The sequence below is a fragment of the Nerophis lumbriciformis genome, linkage group LG33 (genome assembly GCF_033978685.3).
Source record: "Nerophis lumbriciformis linkage group LG33, RoL_Nlum_v2.1, whole genome shotgun sequence".
In the NCBI taxonomy this organism is placed as follows: Eukaryota; Metazoa; Chordata; class Actinopteri; order Syngnathiformes; family Syngnathidae; genus Nerophis; species Nerophis lumbriciformis.
The window spans coordinates 21649431-21667431 of NC_084580.2; the positions used below are offsets into that span (position 1 = coordinate 21649431).

Here is an 18001-nt window from a genome sequence, read left to right on the forward strand (position 1 = left end):
CTGCGTATGTAATATTTCTTTCTACTCTGATTTGCTGTACTTCTGTTGCCTGTTTCGTAATGACACATCCTCCATACGCTGCTGTGTGATTCCCGCCACAGTTACAACACTTGACCAGTATATTGTCTCCACATTGTCCGTATTCATGCTCTCCTCCACACCTTCCACATCTCAACTTAGCATGGCACACACTGGCTATGTGCCCATAGCGTTGGCACTTGAAACAGCGTACTGGGGGTGGGACATAAGCTCTAACGTAAAAGCTTAAAAACCCAATCATAATTCTTTGCGGTAGAACTTCCTCGACAAACTGTACTAATACAGATTCGCTCTCCGTCTTTTCTCCATTTCTAAATGCCATCATTCTTGTCATCATCTTGACAGTACCCCCTTTTATTTGTCTTTTCAATTCTTCTAAATTTTCACCCCTTGGGATTCCTGTCACTACTCCTCTTGCCCCCTTTCGTTCCCCCACTTCCATTTTTTCCTTTATTATCTTATTGCACAGTTTTTGCAACCGCATTGCTTTGTTCTTTTGCTCTCCATTTTTGCATTTAATCAAAAGTCGTCCGTCCCTGAGCACCTTCGCTATCTCCACCTCTCCGATGTCCTTCTTTAACCCCTTAACCAGTGTCATCAAACTTATGTCATTCAAGTCTTGACCTGATTTAAATGTATATATGATCCTGTAATTATCTTCCATGGTCTTTTTCCTCTTTTCTACTTCTTCATCTTCTTCGTGTACTCTTTTAGCACTCGATTTTCCTTCATGCCCTCCACTCCCCTTCTTTCCTCTCTCCCCTCTAGTCCTATCCACGTCCATACTTTCCTCATAAATCCCGTCACTATCCCCTTCCATCTCGATCCAGTCACAATACAGCTTATGCACAACCGCCAAGGAGATTTAGATACGCTCACTCGTTAGCCACCACTCCTTGTTTTACTTCCGCCTTCGTTAACACGTCACCCGTCGTCCTTCCTCCCCTTAACCGTCCCGTTCTTCCTTCGATTTCCAGCAGACTAGTAGAGCATCTTCTTCTTCTTTGGTTTAATGGCAGTTGACAAGCAACCTTCTAGTGCGCATTACCGCCACCTACTGAAATGGAGTGTGGACGGAGCTGGAACCCTACTCTATATTCTTTTATTCATACCCTGTCTTTTTAAAAATGTATATAATGTTTTGTATCCTACGAGTGCAATCCTAAAATATCTTCCACTACTAACCTAACCTTCTCTTCCGCTAACTTATTTCCCAGTACGTCACGAGAGCGAGGGAGAGTTTGGACTCTCAAAGTTGTTAATAAACGGGAGCGATCCGAGGCATTGAGTTGAAACGTGTTGCCTAATTTTTTTATTAAATGAAGACACCTAAATAAGCATATAGGTGAAACCGAGGACATAACAAGTACGACCTGCAAATAAACAAAAATTAATTTTGAAATTATAAAAGCTTTCGCTCAAAATATTCTAAATATGGCATATCATCTTTTTCAGAACTCTGACTATAGAACTCCTGAACTTTATGGGCTTTTGATGACTGGACACAATATCACAGATATAAAACTCTAAAATTAAACAATTCTTTATTATTTTTTTGTCTTGACCTGTATTTCCTTTGGAACAAAAACAAACAAAAAAAAATACAAATATCCTGAAACCATACTTGCCAACCCTCCCGAATTTTCCGGGAGACTCCGGAAATTCAGCGCCTCTCCCCAAAACCTCCCGGGACAAATATTCTCCCGAAAATCTCCCGATTTTCAGCCAATTTTCATGCGAACCTGAGTGAGGACGACAACCTTTTTTCATGACGGGAGGACAACAGGGTGACAAGAACTAAATCATCCAGACTAGAGATAAATTGTATTATTTTGTTTATTTTACCTAAAAATAAATATATTTATTAATTAAAAAAACAAAAAACAAAATACATTTTTACTATATTTGGCTAAAAACATCAAAATTAATTGTATTTTTATTTGTATTTTTTTGTGACTCCTTATTACATCCAGCCATAGAATTTTACATTAAAATAAACATATTTGAAATAATTGATTTTAAATGATCAATAATTCATTTAAAATGACCATATTTAATTATTAAAATAATTGCTTGTTTATCAACAGCTTTAGCATTTTATTCATTACATTTTGAAACTCTCAGAAGCCGAGTTATGTTATAATCCTTCATGTTTATTTATGCAAGTTTGAAGTATCAATTATCTAAACACAGTTTTGTTTGCATATTTTCAGGATGTAGATATATATATATATATATATATATTTATTTTTATTTTTTATTTTTTATTTTTTTATTTATTTATTTGTTTATTATTATATATATATATATATATATATATATATATATATATATATATATATATATATATATATATATATATATATATATACTGTATATATGTATGTATGTATGTATGAAATACTTGACTTGGTGAATTCTAGCTGTAAATATACTCCTCCCCTCTTAAGCAACTTACCATTCAGCCAAGGACAAAAGAAATATATTTTTTTAATTTCCAAAATGTACTCTTTTAAATACAAAACCCAAAACCAGTGAAGTTGGCACGTTGTGTAAATGGTAAATAAAAACAAAATACAATAATTTGCAAATCCTTTTCAACCTATATTCAACTGACTGGCTGCAAAGACAAGATATTTCATGTTCGAACTGGTTAACTTTGTTATTTTTTGCAAATATTAGCTCATTTGGAATTTGATGTCGTCAACATGTTTCAAAAAAGCTGGCACAAGTGGCAAAAAAGAGTTGAGAAATGCTCATCAAACACTTCTTTGGAACATCCCACAGGTGAACAGGCTAATTGGGAACAGGTGGGTGCCATGATTAGGTATCAAAGCAGCTTCTATGAAATGCTTAGTCATTCACAAACAAGGATGGTGCAAGGGTCACTACTTTGTCAACAAATGCCTGAGCAAATTGTTTAAGATCAACATTTCTCAACGAGCTTTTGCAAGGAATTTATGGATTTCACCATCTAAGGTCGGTAATATCATCAAAAGGTTCAGAGAATCTGGAGAAATCACTGCACGTAACATTGAATGCCCGTGACCTTGGATCCCTCAAAAACTGACAAAAGTGTGTAAAGGATATCACCACTTGGGCTCAGGAACACTTCAGAAAACCACTGTCAATAACTACAGCTTGTCCCTACATTTGTAAATGCAAGTAAAAGTCTACTGTGCAAAGCGAAAGCTATTTATCAACAACACCCAGAAACGCCGCCGGCTTTGCTGAGCCCAAGCTCATCTAAGACGGACTGATGCAAAGTGGAAAAGTGTTGTGTGGTCTGACAAGTCCACATTTCAAATTGTTTTTGGAAACTGTGGCCGTCGTGTCCTCCGGACCAAAGAGGAAAAGAACCATCCAGATTGTTATAGGCGCAACGTTCAAAAGCCAGCATGTGTGATGGTATGGGGGTGTATTAGTGCCCAAGGCATGGGTAACACACACATCTGTGAAGGCACCATTAATGCTGAAAGGTACATACAGGTTTTGGAGCAACATATGTTGCCATCCAAGCAACGTTATTATGGACGCCCCTGCTTATTTCAGCAAGACAATGCCAAGCCACGTGTTACATCAGCGTGGCTTTGTAGTAAAAGAGTGTGGGTACTAGACTGGCCTGCCTGTAAGAATTCCTGAAAAGCTTTAAAAATTGGTCTCCTCAGTTCCCAAATGTTTATTGAGTGTTGTTAAAAGGAAAGGCCATGTAACACAGTGGTAAAAATGCCCCTGTGACAACTTTTTTTGCAACATGTTGCTGCCATTAAATTCCAGGTTAATGATTTGCAAAATAAAATTAAGTTTATCAGTTCCAACATTAAATATCTTGTCTTTGCAGTCCATTCAATTAAATATAAATGGAAAAAGATTTGCAAATCATCCTATTTTGTTTTTATTTACGAATTACACAACGTGCCAACTTCACTGGTTTTGGGTTTTGTAATAATAATATGCTTCCTGAAGTGGTCCAGAAGATGTTTCAGATGTGAACCAGCACATACAGTCGCCATCAAAAGTTGACATACACATGTAAAGAACATCATGTCATGGAGTTTCCAGTCATTTCTACAACTCTTATTTGTTTGTGATGTAGTGATTGGAGCACATACTTGTTGCTCACAAAAAACATTCATGAAGTTTGCTTCTTTTATGAATTTATTATGGGTCTACTGAAAATGTGCTGGGTCAAAAGTATACGTACAGCAATGTTAATATTTGCTTACATGTCCCTTGGCAAGTTTACCTGCAATAAGGCGCTTTTGGTAGTGTCGGAGGCAGATATTTACATATATCCGAATTTAAGTGTTACTTCTTTTATTTCATAATCATATTACAAAACAGCTAGTGTTTTTCTTCCAATTGTGGTCTTTTGGTTGTCTGCAAATACCGTGTGCTTAACCTTGAGTGAGGAATGTAAGAAAGAGAGATAATCCTTTCTCTTATCTAGCCTTATGTCCAGGTGCGGAGGACAATGGGCATGTGTTTTGGGCTGGAGGGACATGACTGCGAGGGTGGGAGGGAGAGAGACTTAAGAGGGGAGAGGGTTTTTCAAGGGGGGGCAGACCATCTTAGCGGCGCGATTGAATGTTCTATGCTGGACTGGTCTCAATATATTTACAAAGCTTTGCAAATATATTACAAAATACCTATTCTGTCTCTGGTGGTTTTTCTACTCAGCTTTAAGTGTCGTAAAGAGCTTGGGAGCGACTTGTGACTTGAATTCCCTGGGAGGAACAACTGGTCCAAACGCAACAGTAGCCATCCACAAGCTTCTGCTTGAATTTTTGACCACTCCTCTTGACAAAATTGGTGCGGTTCAGCTAAATGTGTTGGTTTTCTGACATATAAATAAAATAAATGATAAATGGGTTATACTTGTATAGCGCTTTTCTACCTTCAAGGTACTCAAAGCGCTTTGACAGTATTTCCACATTCACCCATTCACACACACATTCACACACTGATGGAGGGAGCTGCCATGCAAGGCGCTAACCAGCAGCCATCAGGAGCAAGGGTGAAGTGTCTTGCCCAAGGACACAACGGACGTGACTAGGATGGTAGAAGGTGGGGATTGAACCCCAGTAACCAGCAACCCTCCGATTGCTGGCACGGCCACTCTACAAACTTCGCCACGCCGTCCGACATGGACTTGTTTCTCTAGCATTGTCCACACGTTTAAGTCAGGACTTTGGGAAGGCCATTCTAAAACCTTAATTCCAGTCTGATTTAGCCATTCCTTGACCACTTTTGACGTGTGTTTGGGGTCATTGTCCTGTTGGAACACCCAACTGCGCCCAAGACCCAACCTCCGGGCTGATGATTTTAGCTTGTCCTGAAGAATTTGGAGGTAATCCTCCTTTTTTCATTGTCCCATTTACTCTCTGTAAAGCACCAGTTCAATTGGCACCAAAACAGGCCCAGAGCATAATACTACCACCACCATGCTTGGCGGTATGCATGGTGGTCCTGGGATTAAAGGAGTCACCTTTTCTCCTCAAAACATATTGCTGGGTATTGTGGCCAAACAGCTATGTTTTAGTTTCATCTGACATCACATGGACAAAGATAAGACCTTCTGGAGGAAAGTTCTGTGGTCAGATGAAACACAAATTTAGCTGTTTGGCCACAATACCCAGCAATATGTTTGGAGGAGAGAAGGTGAGGCCTTTAATCCCAGGAACACCAAACCTACTGTATAGCATGGTGGTGGTAGTATTATGCTCTGGGCCTGTTTTGCTGCCAATGGAACTGGTGCTTTACAGAGAGTAAATGGGACTGTTACGGCTACTCTTGTGTTCAAAAAGGTTAGAAAAAATAAAAATGGCAGAGTAGTCCTGAGGAGGAGGTCTATGACTCACTGAATTCCTTAATAAGCACTCGCGGAGATATTTCTAGATTCTAAATGATTATAATTTATTTTCACAAACAAAAAATATTCCCCGTGGTTGACTTTAATTCTCATCAAAATAACTTATTTAGCGATAAATAAACTGTTTGACTCCTTCAACATGACAGACAGACAAAAGGAGCACTCAGCTGTCCTGTCTTCTTAATCATAGCAGGAGGAAGTGGCTCACCAGGAGGAGCGTGAGCAGCTGAAAACAATCAGTCAATCATAATTTGTCATGTCTGTGTAATCATGTTTTGTTTTAGTCATGTTTTGTTTAGTTATTGGACTCTTTAGTTTCTGGCTTTTCACTCCCTTGTCTTGTTTCCATGATTACCCATTAGTTTCACCTGTTCCACGTTTGGACTCATTGTGCACTCTTGTTTGTCACCATAGCAACCCATTCGTTTTCACCTGTCACGTCACGCACCTGTTTCACGTTTTGAGTCACGCACCTGTTTTCGTTAATCATGTCTGTAGTATTTAAGTTCATTGTTTTCAGTTTGTCTTGCTGGTGACATCCCTGCATTTATGCTTCTGCACACTCTCCACACCCTTATGACCCTTGCTGCTCTTTTTTCATGCCGGTTCCATGCCAAGTAAGTTTTTGTTTATTAAGCCACAGTTAGTGTTTTTTGTTGTTCATAGTTTCTGCCTTTGTGCAAGTATTTGTTTTCATAACCAAGTCGTTTTCTCCGCCACTGTGCGCGCTTTTCGTTTGTACTTTTTTTGTAGTTATAGTGTTTAAATAAATAATATATTCACCTTCACGCCACATCTGGTCCAATTCACTTGCACCTCAGGAGAACAAACCAAGCCATAGTCCAAGTCATGACATAATTCATCTAAAACATCCAATAATTCATCAACATCATCATTGGCATTATTTGATTTCATTGTCATAACAATTAATTAATAAATAATATAGATAGGCTCCAACATCCCGGCCCCTAATTGTGGGCTTCAGCAAAACAATTACATCAATAATAATATTCAAAGGAGCCATAATAGAACAATCCAATCCAAACAATTATGTTCTTCAAATTCTAAATTAATTGAGTTACTGGAGTTACTAGTTAAGTGTCATCAAAGTCTATAGTCATATCAGACTATCTGAAGCGGTCATGGAGGCTGGAGAAGCGAAGCCCCCCTCAGTCCATCAAGCTGCTTCCATTAGCAGGCAGAGCTTATCTATTGGTCGTTGAGCCGTGTTGGTCTTGGTTTGAACCAAAACACTTCTCACAAAGCCTTTGGCATCTGGAAATGTCTTTACGATACGGCCCATAATCCATGAGGTTCTTTAAGTCCAGCACTATTTGCCCCTGCCTCATCACTGTCACAATCCTGGGCTGGTCTTCTATGCTGTCGGACTTGAGTGGACTGCTTGGTCCAGCCCTGGTTTTGCTTTCACGTACATCTTCACACCTCTGGGCTTGAGCGCTGTCTTTGGGCCCCGTTAGTGGCGCTGGTTATGTGTTTCCTTGTTCCATACTACCGACCACGCAGTCTGATAGTTTATACATCAATGATGAAATCTTAACATTGCAACACATGCCAATTTAGCTTACTAAAGTGCAATTTTAAATTTCGCGCGAAATATCCTGCTGAAAACGTCTCGGTATGATGACGTCAGCGCGTGACGTCACGGATTGTAGAGGACATTTTGGGACAGCATGGTGGCCAGCTATTAAATCGTCTGTTTCATCGCAAAATTCCACAGTATTCTGGACATCTGTGTTGGTGAATCTTTTGCAATTTGTTCAATGAACAATGGAGACAGCAAAGAAGAAAGCTGTAGGTGGGAAGCGGTGTATTGCGGGCGGCTGCAGCAACACAAACACAGCCGGTGTTTCATTGTTTACATTCCCGGAAGATGACAGTCAAGCTTTACCATTGGCCTGTGGAGAACTGGGACAACAGAGACTCTTACCAGGAGGACTTTGAGTTGGATGCGCAGACGCGGTACCGTGAGTACGCTTCCAAACATTTGATCGCTTGCCCGTACGTGCGTGCCGCTATGTGCATGTCACGTACGTAACTTTGGGGACTTTGGGGAAATATATGTGCTGTATGAACTTTGGGGAGGTGAACGGTACTTTGGGCTGTGGGATTGAGTGTGTTGTGCAGGTGTTTCAGTTGTATGGACGGGAGGGGGGGAGGTGTTTGTTATGCGGGATTAATTTGTGGCATATTAAATATAAGCCTGGTTGTGTTGTGGCTAATAGAGTATATATATGTCATGTGTTTATTTACTGTTTTAGTCATTCCCAGCTGAATATCAGGTCCCACCCGCCTCTCACAGCATCTGAATGGCTCCCACTGCCCTCTAGTCCTTCACTCTCACTTTCCTCATCCACAAATCTTTCATCCTCGCTCAAATTAATGGGGAAATCGTCGCTTTCTCGGTCCGAATCGCTCTCGCTGCTGGTGGCCATGATTGTAAACAATGTGCGGATGTGAGGAGCTCCACAACCTGTGACGTCACGCTACTCGTCTGCTACTTCCGGTACAGGCAAGGCTTTTTTTATCAGCGACCAAAAGTTGCGAACTTTATCGTCGATGTTCTCTACTAAATCCTTTCAGCAAAAATATGGCAATATCGCGAAATGATCAAGTATGACACATAAAATGGACCTGCTATCCCCGTTTAAATAAGAAAATCGCATTTCAGTAGGCCTTTAAATACTTCAAAGTTGATGAGCACTCCTTGTCATGACTTGATCCTGGGGTTTAGTTTTTCTCGAAGGCAACGGAAAGTTGGCTCGGGCAAAACGGGAAGGAAGGTACATTTTTATTTAAACACTATAAATACAAAACAAGGAAGTAAACAAAAGGCGCGCACAATGACGGAGAACAAACTATGAAACCAAACACTTGCACAAAGGCAAAAACTATGAACAACAAAAAACACTAACTGTGGCAATAATAAACAAAACTTACTTGGCATGAACAAAAAGGAGCAACGTGAACGATGGACATGAAAAAAGAGTCAGAAATGTGCAAAGCATAAATGTGGGGATGTCACCAGAAAGACAAACTGAAAAACAATGAACTTAAATACTACAGACATGATTAACGAAAACAGGTGCGTGTCTCAAAACGTGAAACAGGTGCGTGACGTGACAGGTGAAAACTAATGGGTTGCTATGGTGACAAACAAGAGTGCACAATGAGTCCTAACGTGGAACAGGTGAAACTAATGGGGTAATCATGGAAACAAGACAAGGGAGTGAAAAGCCAGAAACTAAAAAGTCCAATAACTAAACAAAACATGACTAAGACAAAACATGATTACACAGACATGACACTCCTCAACTTTCTCAGTCTTTTTTGCCACTTGTGCCAGCTTTTTTGAAACATGTCGGCATCAAATTCTAAATGAGCTAATATTTGCAAAAAAAATAATGTTTTCCAGTTCGAACGTTAAGTATCTCGTCTTTGTAGTCTATTCAATTAAATATAAGTTGAAAAGGATTAGCAAATCATTGTATTTTGTTTTTATTTACCATTTACACAACGTGCCAACTTCACTGGTTTTTGGTTTGGTAGATTACCGTCAGTTTCAAGTTATACAGTCTAAAACAAGCCCCAGAGGTAACAAGTTTACAGTTTAGTGTTTGAAACAGCCCAACGAAACAGTCAGTTCAGGAGAAAAATGTTAGCTTGAGGACAATACACCGTGAAACAATTCAAGTTAAACACATTACCGAGTCTGTGACAACTGATGTCAGGATTCTACCAAGAAGGTAAGCACATCCGGGACACTATTTTTGTAGCATAAATGCCACAGAAGTGTCATCAGTAAAGACACCATGTCAAGAGTGTCAAACGTACCCAAGGACTTCCCGGTTGTTGACTTTTGAGGGCAAGCATGGGAATGTAAGAGCCTATCACTGGTCAGCGGAACAGGGACATAATACTATAAAAACCATGCATGAGCCCAATATATAAATGGTGAACAAACATTATGAAAGGGTTTTTGCTTTCTAGGAAACATGACTACAAAGCTGTTGAATGAAATTTTCCAAATGAAGAAAAAATAAAAAACTGGAAAGCCGGCCATAGTAATGATGAACAAACAATATGAAGGTGGGTTTGCGGTTCTAGGTCACATGACTAAAGCTGCTGACGATGGAAATGTTATCTATGAGCCATTGACAAGTACTTTATTGACGGTCCCTTAATGGAAAGCACTTTTCTGCACGAGCTGACAGACGGGCATGAGTTTTCAATGCCGGGGACAAAAAGTCAGTCTGGCTGGATGTTGACAACTTGAAACTAACTTCATCACGGCTCGGCACTTGGCGGTCACTCCAGCAGCACTGAGAGCGGACTCAGCCAAACTACCTCCAGGTAATGTTTCAATTGTCAGAGCCAACAGAGAAATTGACTAACAAAAAAACGCATAAGTTAATTAAGGCCCCACTTTTCCAAAAATGTACTAGCTTGATGCGAATAATAATAATAATATTGCCTGACACTCCAAACTTGTTTTCTGAAATTGATATTGTTTTGGGGAGGTTAAAAAAGAAAATAAAACACAAAAAATGTTTAAAACAAAATAATGGGAGTTTTTGTTTTATCCACAAATGTAAGTTTGTCAAAACAAAACCATCCTTCCACAAACAATTCAGCCATTTTCTCTCACTTTTATATCGCATAAAGGTCTGGGGACATACATGTAAAACAATCACAACACAGTCATCATATTACAAAAGAGAGTGATAAAGATCATTAATACAATTGATTATAGAGACCCAACAAATGATTCATAAAGTCACACATTTTAAAATGGTATAAAAGACAACTGTTCAAATGATGTATAAAGTAAATAATATGCTTCCTGAAGTGGTCCAGATGTGAACCAGTACATATGTATATCATATAAAGGTGCTAATCTATGGGATCATTCACAATTACAAATAAAAACATGTCACACTTCCATTATCCAAACACCTAAAAAAAAAAACAATATTATGAATAAAGTCTAAAATTGTATTATGAATATATATACACATGAAAAATGCTTATTTTATGTAAAATATGTCTTGTAGTTTACTCTCACCTGTTATTAAAAGTACACTATGTTGCATATTAATGCATGTACTTGACTGAAAAAAGCACTAATATGAAATATCTACTCTATAAATGTAGAAGCATATTAAAAAGATTGTTACACAAACAACAATGTCACACATGTTATATGTGCTGATGTTGTTAGAAAGTCCAAATTAAAGTCTTGACAGTTTATTTCAAATCCTGCAGTTTCATTTGCTGCTGCTGTTCTCACCAGCACACTTGTGTTTCTTACACTGGTACTTATGAGAGAATCTTTCACCACACACACCGCAACTCAACACTTTCTCTCCTGCGTGTTTGGATTGTTCATCAGTGTGTGTTCTCATGTGTACTTTCAAATGTTGACTTTGCACAAAATCTTTACTACAGATTGAACAGATATAGGGTTTTTCGCCAGTGTGTATTCTCATGTGTCTTTTCAAATGGTGACTTTGTACAAAACCTTTACTACAGATTGAACAGATAAAAGGTTTTACTCCAGTGTGTATTCTTCTGTGATTATCCACACCTGACCGTTGTGCAAAACCTATACCACAGATTGAACAGATAAAAGGTTTTTCTCCAGTATGTACTCTCATGTGAGATTTCAAACTCTGACTTTTTACAAAACATTTACCACATTCTGAGCAACAAAAAGGTTTTTCTCCACTGTGTGTTCTCAAGTGTAATTTCATACCCTGACTTGTTACAAAACATTTACCGCATTCTGAGCAAGAAAAAGGTTTTTCACCAGTGTGTGTTCTCATGTGTACTTTCAAACTGTGACTTCTTACAAAACATTTACGACATTCTGAGCAAGAAAAAGGTTTTTCTCCAGTGTGTGTTCTCGTGTGTAATTTCAAACTCTGACTTGCCACAAAACATTTCCCACACTCTGAGCAAGAAAAAGGTTTTTCTTTAGTGTGTGTTCTCATGTGTAATTTCAAACTCTGATTTTTTGCAAAACATTTACCACATTCTGAGCAAGAAAAAGGTTTTTCTCCAGTGTGTGTTCTCATGTGTACTTTCACACTCTTACTTGTTACAAAACATTTACCACATTCTAAACAAGAAAAGGGTTTTTCTCCAGTGTGTGTTCGTATGTGTAACTTCAAACTCTGACTTGTTACAAAACATTTACCACATTCTGAGCAACAAAAAGGTTTTTCACCAGTGTGTGTTCTCATGTGACTTTTCAAATGGTGCCTTAGTGCAAAACCTTTACTGCAGATTGAACAGATAAAAGGTTTTACTCCAGTGTGTGTTCTCATGTGTTTTTCCATACATGAACTTTGAGCAAAACCTTTACCACAGATTGAACAGATAAAAGGTTTTTCTCCAGTGTGTGTTCTCATGTGTCTATAAAGACCACTACTGCAGTTGAAGGTTTTGTCACAAAGAGAACATTTGAAGTGAGTGTTGTCAGTGTGACATGTCTTATCATCTTTAGAGTCTTCATCATCAGTGTCAGGAGAGTGTGACGTTGTGTCCTCACTATCTGATAGTGGAGCTAAGAGCTTGTCTGCTTGTGATCCTCCACAGTGGTCTCCATCAGCTTCTGTTGTCATGTGTTGTGTTGAGCTGCTGCTTGGAGGCTCCGCCTCTCTCTTCTCCTCACTTTCACCTTTGACCTCATCGTCTTCACCCTTCACAGGGACACCAGTCACTGGGAACTCCTCCAAACATTTAGGCTGACTGATGCTGTGTTCCTCCTCTTCCTCTTTAAAGTAGGGGGTCAGTGGGTCCTCCTCTTCTTCTTTAATGTGAGGGGTCAGTGGGTTCTCTTGCTCCTTAAAGTGAGGGGTCAGTGGGTCCTCCTCTTCATTTTTGATGCGTAAGATCAGTGGGTCCTCCGCTTGCCCTTTCTTGTGAAGGGTCAGTTTAAAACTATGGGTCCGTGGCATCTCGTCTTCCTCTTTAATGTGGGGGGAATGTGGTTCCTCCTTTTGGTCACGAGGTAGAGTTTCTTCATCAAGGTCTGCGGCACAGGAGAAAACAAAAAAATCTTTACAAAAATCCAGCTTTGCTCAGTCACACCAACATATTCCCCTCACAGCAGTCAGGGTACTTCCAGCTGACACATGAAGAAGACCTTCAGGGGAATGCCTTCCCAGGCCAACGTCCAATCCACCTTATTCATATAAAAACATCCTAAAAGTCATTCCTGCAATCCTTAATGGTAGACGCCATACGTGAAAGTGTGCTGTTCTCCCTCTGAATAAGTCATACACACACAGGAAATAATGTACCACATGCCAGCCTCCACGCAGTAGTACTAGTGATGAGCTCCTCCTGCTGGTGGACAATAATTACTGTCATTTTCACATTCATCTTTAGAGACATGTCTGCTCTAAAAAGGCATGCGCACAGTCAACATGTTGGCCAAAAAAGATGACATCTGTTTTGCTTTCATTTAGATAGTGTCGCCGCAGTTAAATTAGGAAGAAGTAATCACTTCCTGTCAATGAGAAAGGACGCAAAAGAAAAAGGATCCCGCTTCTGCTACCGGAGTTTTTGTTAAGTCTGAAGATTTTGACCACTGATTTGTGATCACAGCCACAGGAGAGTCACTTGGCATCTTCAATCTGATTTTGGTCAGTTGAGAGGAACTGATACGCTGAAATAAGGCGAGTTGGAAGAGCCGATAGCCTCAAGCCAACGGCGCCTTGCCGCAGTTCAGAGCCAAAAGCTACGGCGAGTTTACAACTGTTTTAAAGTGATTCTGATGTCGCAGAGTGATATAAGTTGACAGGCTGACACCTCAAATTGATCTCTGAACGGCACAAGGTACGAAATTGTTGAAAAAACAAGTTAAAGGGGAACATTATCACAATTTCAGAATTGTTAAAACCATTACAAATCAGTTCCCAGTGACTTATTATATTTTTCGAAGTTTTTTTCAAAATGTTACCCATCACCCAATATCCCTAAAAAAAGCTTCAAAGTGCCTGATTTTAACCATCGTTATATACACCCGTCCATTTTCCTGTGACGTCACATAGTGATGCCAACACAAACAAACATGGCGCATAGAACAGCAAGCTATAGCGACATTAGCTCGGATTCAAACTCGAATTTCAGCTGCTTAAGCGATTCAACAGATTACGCATGTATTGAAACGGATGGTTGTAGTGTGGAGGCAGGTAGCGAAAACGAAATTGAAGAAGAAACTGAAGCTATTGAGCCATATCGGTTTGAACCGTATGCAAGCGAAACCGACGAAAACGACACGGCAGCCAGTGACACGGGAGAAAGCGAGGACGAATTCGGCGATCGCCTTCTAACCAACGATTGGTATGTGTTTGTTTGGAATTAAAGGAAACTAACAACTATGAACTAGGTTTACAGCATATGAAATACATTTGGCAACAACATGCACTTTGAGAGTGCAGACAGCCCAATTTTCATCAATTAATATATTCTGTAGACATACCCTCATCCGCGCTCTTTTCCTGAAAGCTGATCTGTCCAGTTTTGGAGTTGATGTCAGCAGGCCAGGGAAGCTAGGGTCGATATTCTTCTCTTGATCATCTTCAGTGGCATAAGGGACGGTGTGAGCCAAGACATCCAGGGGGTTTAGCTCGCTCGTCTGCGGGAACAAACTGCCGCCATTGCTTGCCGTGCTACCGAGGGCCTTTGTCCCTGAATTGCTCACACACTCCGGCAGATTCAATGGGGGTCTGGCGGCAGATTTCTTTGACTTTATCGTTGGAAATGCATCTGCTTTGAGTGTCGCAGGATATCCACACATTCTTGCCATCTCTGTCGTAGCATAGCTTTCATCGGTAAAGTGTGCGGAACAAACGTCCAATTTCTTGCCACTTTGGCATCTTTGGGCCACTGGTGCAACTTGAATCCGTCCCTGTTCGTGTTGTTACACCCTCCGACAACACACCGACGAGGCATGATGTCTCCAAGGAACGGAAAACAGTCGAAAAAACGGAAAATATCAGAGCTGTTTTGACTCGGTGTTTGAGAAAATGGCGGATTGCTTCCCGATGCGACGTCACGTTGTGGCGTCATCGCTCCGAGAGCGAATAATAGAAAGGCGTTTAATTCGCCAAAATTCACCCATTTAGAGTTCGGAAATCGGTTAAAAAAATATATGGTCTTTTTTCTGCAACATCAAGGTATATATTGACGCTTACATAGGTCTGGTGATAATGTTCCCCTTTAAAGCTCAGATTACAAAAATTCAGTATACAAAAATTCAGTTTTTAAAAATATAGTGTTTTAAAACTCAGTGTATACAAATTCTGAGTTTAAAATTTAGTGGGTAAAAATTAAATGTATAAAAAATATTATTTTTTATATTTGGTGTATAAAAACAGTGTTTAAAAAAAATCAGTTTATAAATATTCAGTGCTGAAAAATTCAGTGTATAAAAATGTATTGTAAACGTTCTTTTTAACTTAGTGTATAAAAAAAGAGTGTTTAAAAAATTGGTTTAAATTTCAGTGTATAAAATTTCAGTGCTTGAAAAAATGTTGTGTTTTAAAACTCAGATTACAAAAATCCAGTGTACAAAAATTCCGTTTTTTTAAAATGTATTGTTTTTAAGATTCGGTGTATAAAATGTATTTATTTTTTTATTTTTTTATTTGGTGTATAAAAAACAGTGCTTAAAAAAAATCTGTGTTTTGAAATTCAGTGTACAAATATTCAGTGTTTGAAAAGATTTACTGTTTTAAAACTCCAGTGTACAAAAATTCTGTTTTTAAAAATTTAGTGTTGTAAAACTCAGTGTATACAAATTCTGACTTTAAAATTTAGTGGGTAAAAATTCAATGTATAAAAAATATATTTTTTAAATTTGGTGTATAAAAACAGTGTTTAAAAAAAAAAAACAGTCTATAAATATTTAGTGCTGAAAAATGTATGTCACGTGACATCAAACCTGACACCTCATTGTTTTTGCGAGCCTATCTGCTCTTTCATTCCCAGTATTCCCACATGAGCAGGTACACATACAAATACTACTTCTATTCCTTCGCTCATCATTCTGGAGTGGATAAATACAATTTCATACAATATTCCCTGATGACGCTGAGCATTTCCTGACTCAATATTTGTAAGAGTTGAAACAGAATCACTACGTATTAATATCTTCCTGCATCCACTTTCTTCAGCCCATTCCAGTGCCAGTAATATGGCAAACAGTTCAGCTGCACACACACTAATATCATCTGATGTTCTCTTGCAACACCCAAACTGCTGATCCGGTACCGATATTGCTGACCCGGTCTTATTCTCTGGGTCCTTGGATCCATCCGTAAATATCTGAGTCCAGTGATTATATTTGGTTTCAACCAGGTTATAAAACTCACCAACCATATCTGCATTCCTCTTTCTTTGTTTACTTGACAGTAATTCAAGGTCCACTATTCCTTTTCCAAATAGCCATAGAGGATGAGTTGGCCACACTACAGTCTCTCTAAGTATAATATCAATATAAGGTCGATACAGCGGTTTGATCAATATTTTGTATTATATATATTTTGTTGATTTTGTTATGGTTTACACATTCAGGAAATAAGGAAGACTTTAAGGGCATAAACCAAATGGTTTAATTCAGAGCCATATTTAAATATTCAATAGATATTCTTACACCACCATGCTGTGTTTTTGTCTGATTATGACTGCGAACAAAAATGTTATCATTCAATGATCCTGAAAAAGACCAATACTGCCCTTGTAACTATTTGGTACTGGATCGATACCTAAAATTGTAGTATCACCCAAAACTAAAGTACCGAACAACAAAATAAGTGCTTATTACATTTTAACAGAAGTGTAGATAGAAACACGTTAGATTAGAAAGTTCCTAAATAAAAATATTGTTAATGGAATTATTGATACATTTCTAGGATCTATTTACGATTTATACGAGATTTTGATAGAATTTAATACATTCTAACGGCGTAGCTCGGTTGGTAGGGCGGCCGTGCCAGCAACTCGACGGTTCCAGGTTCGATCCTAGTCACTGGCGGTGTGTCCTTGGGCAAAGTACTTTACCCACCTGCTCCCAGTGCCCCCCACACTGGTTTAAATGTGACTTAGATCATGGGTTTCTCTATGTAAAGCACTCTGAGTCATTAGAGAAAAGCGCTAAATTAAATATACTTCACTTAAAGGAGAACCGCACGTTTTTTCTTTTTTATGCATTTTAAATAGTAAATAAATGCAATCAAAAGTCTGCTTACAATAGAGGCTATTAGAGTCGCACTATTCTGCCTACAAATAACTTAAAAAACATCCGAGCCCCTCCATTAAGGTTTTATGTACATACAGTAAGTATATATATGTCATTTAGTAACAGGCACATGTTTAAAAAGATGTAAAAATTACATATATTTGCTCATTAGCGCATTCATTTCATAAACGCATCACAACGTTCCCTTCTTTTTTTTTTTTTTAACATCGCCGAATATTACACACTGCAGACTTCCTGAGAGCCAATAAACATAATAAAACATCACTTACTGTACATGGCCTGCTGTCACTATGACGCAGACTGATAGAATATTGTTATTGTTATATTCCCATTTAGATGACGAATGACTCATAGTCGTTGCACGGAATAGGGGGGTGAAGCTATGCGTCTTTTTGTGTCGTTCGCCATTGCCGGGTCTAAATTGGCTGTCAAACGGTAACAACTTGTCAGAGCACGTCCTCATCCTTCTACTATCCAGGTGAGAGGCACGATTCATGATCTGGAATAATCTTTCACCAGCACCGAGGCGAGGAAGGAGCTCACCAGCCGGTGATGTCAACATAGACACACAAGCTATAAATAGTTTGTCTGCGTTAGTGTCAGAATAATTATATCTAAGTTATCACAATACTTGGTGTTGAAATGAGTTCCTGGCAAGAAGACAAAAGCTGTCTTTGAACCTACCAAGAAGAAGGCTTGTAACACTCCACTGTGTAAGGGGGGAACCAACATGAAGGTGTTTCTGTTTCTTTCATGTATTGTAATCAACAGAAAGATATTGTTTTAACCAAAAGAACTAC

General features: G+C 38.9%; 3 protein-coding genes across 4 annotated transcripts in view; 1 reads left to right on the forward strand and 2 right to left on the reverse strand.

The window, feature by feature from the left end:
- The window catches only part of LOC133575685 (uncharacterized), a 462851-nt gene that overhangs the window by 283091 nt on the left and 161759 nt on the right, over positions 1-18001 (reverse strand). The gene's annotated exons all lie outside the window — the stretch shown is intronic.
- The window catches only part of LOC133575760 (uncharacterized), a 551361-nt gene that overhangs the window by 140317 nt on the left and 393043 nt on the right, over positions 1-18001 (forward strand). The gene's annotated exons all lie outside the window — the stretch shown is intronic.
- Positions 10372-18001, reverse strand: part of LOC133575681 (uncharacterized) — a 515078-nt gene continuing 507448 nt past the window's right edge. The window contains exon 3 of one of the 2 annotated variants that reach the window (XM_072912148.1): positions 10372-12965. In XM_072912148.1, coding sequence (XP_072768249.1) covers positions 11197-12965 — 1769 coding nt within the window. In that variant the 3' untranslated portion in view covers positions 10372-11196. The remainder of the gene's footprint in view (positions 12966-18001) is intronic. The other variant, XM_061928405.2, reaches the window with a different exon arrangement.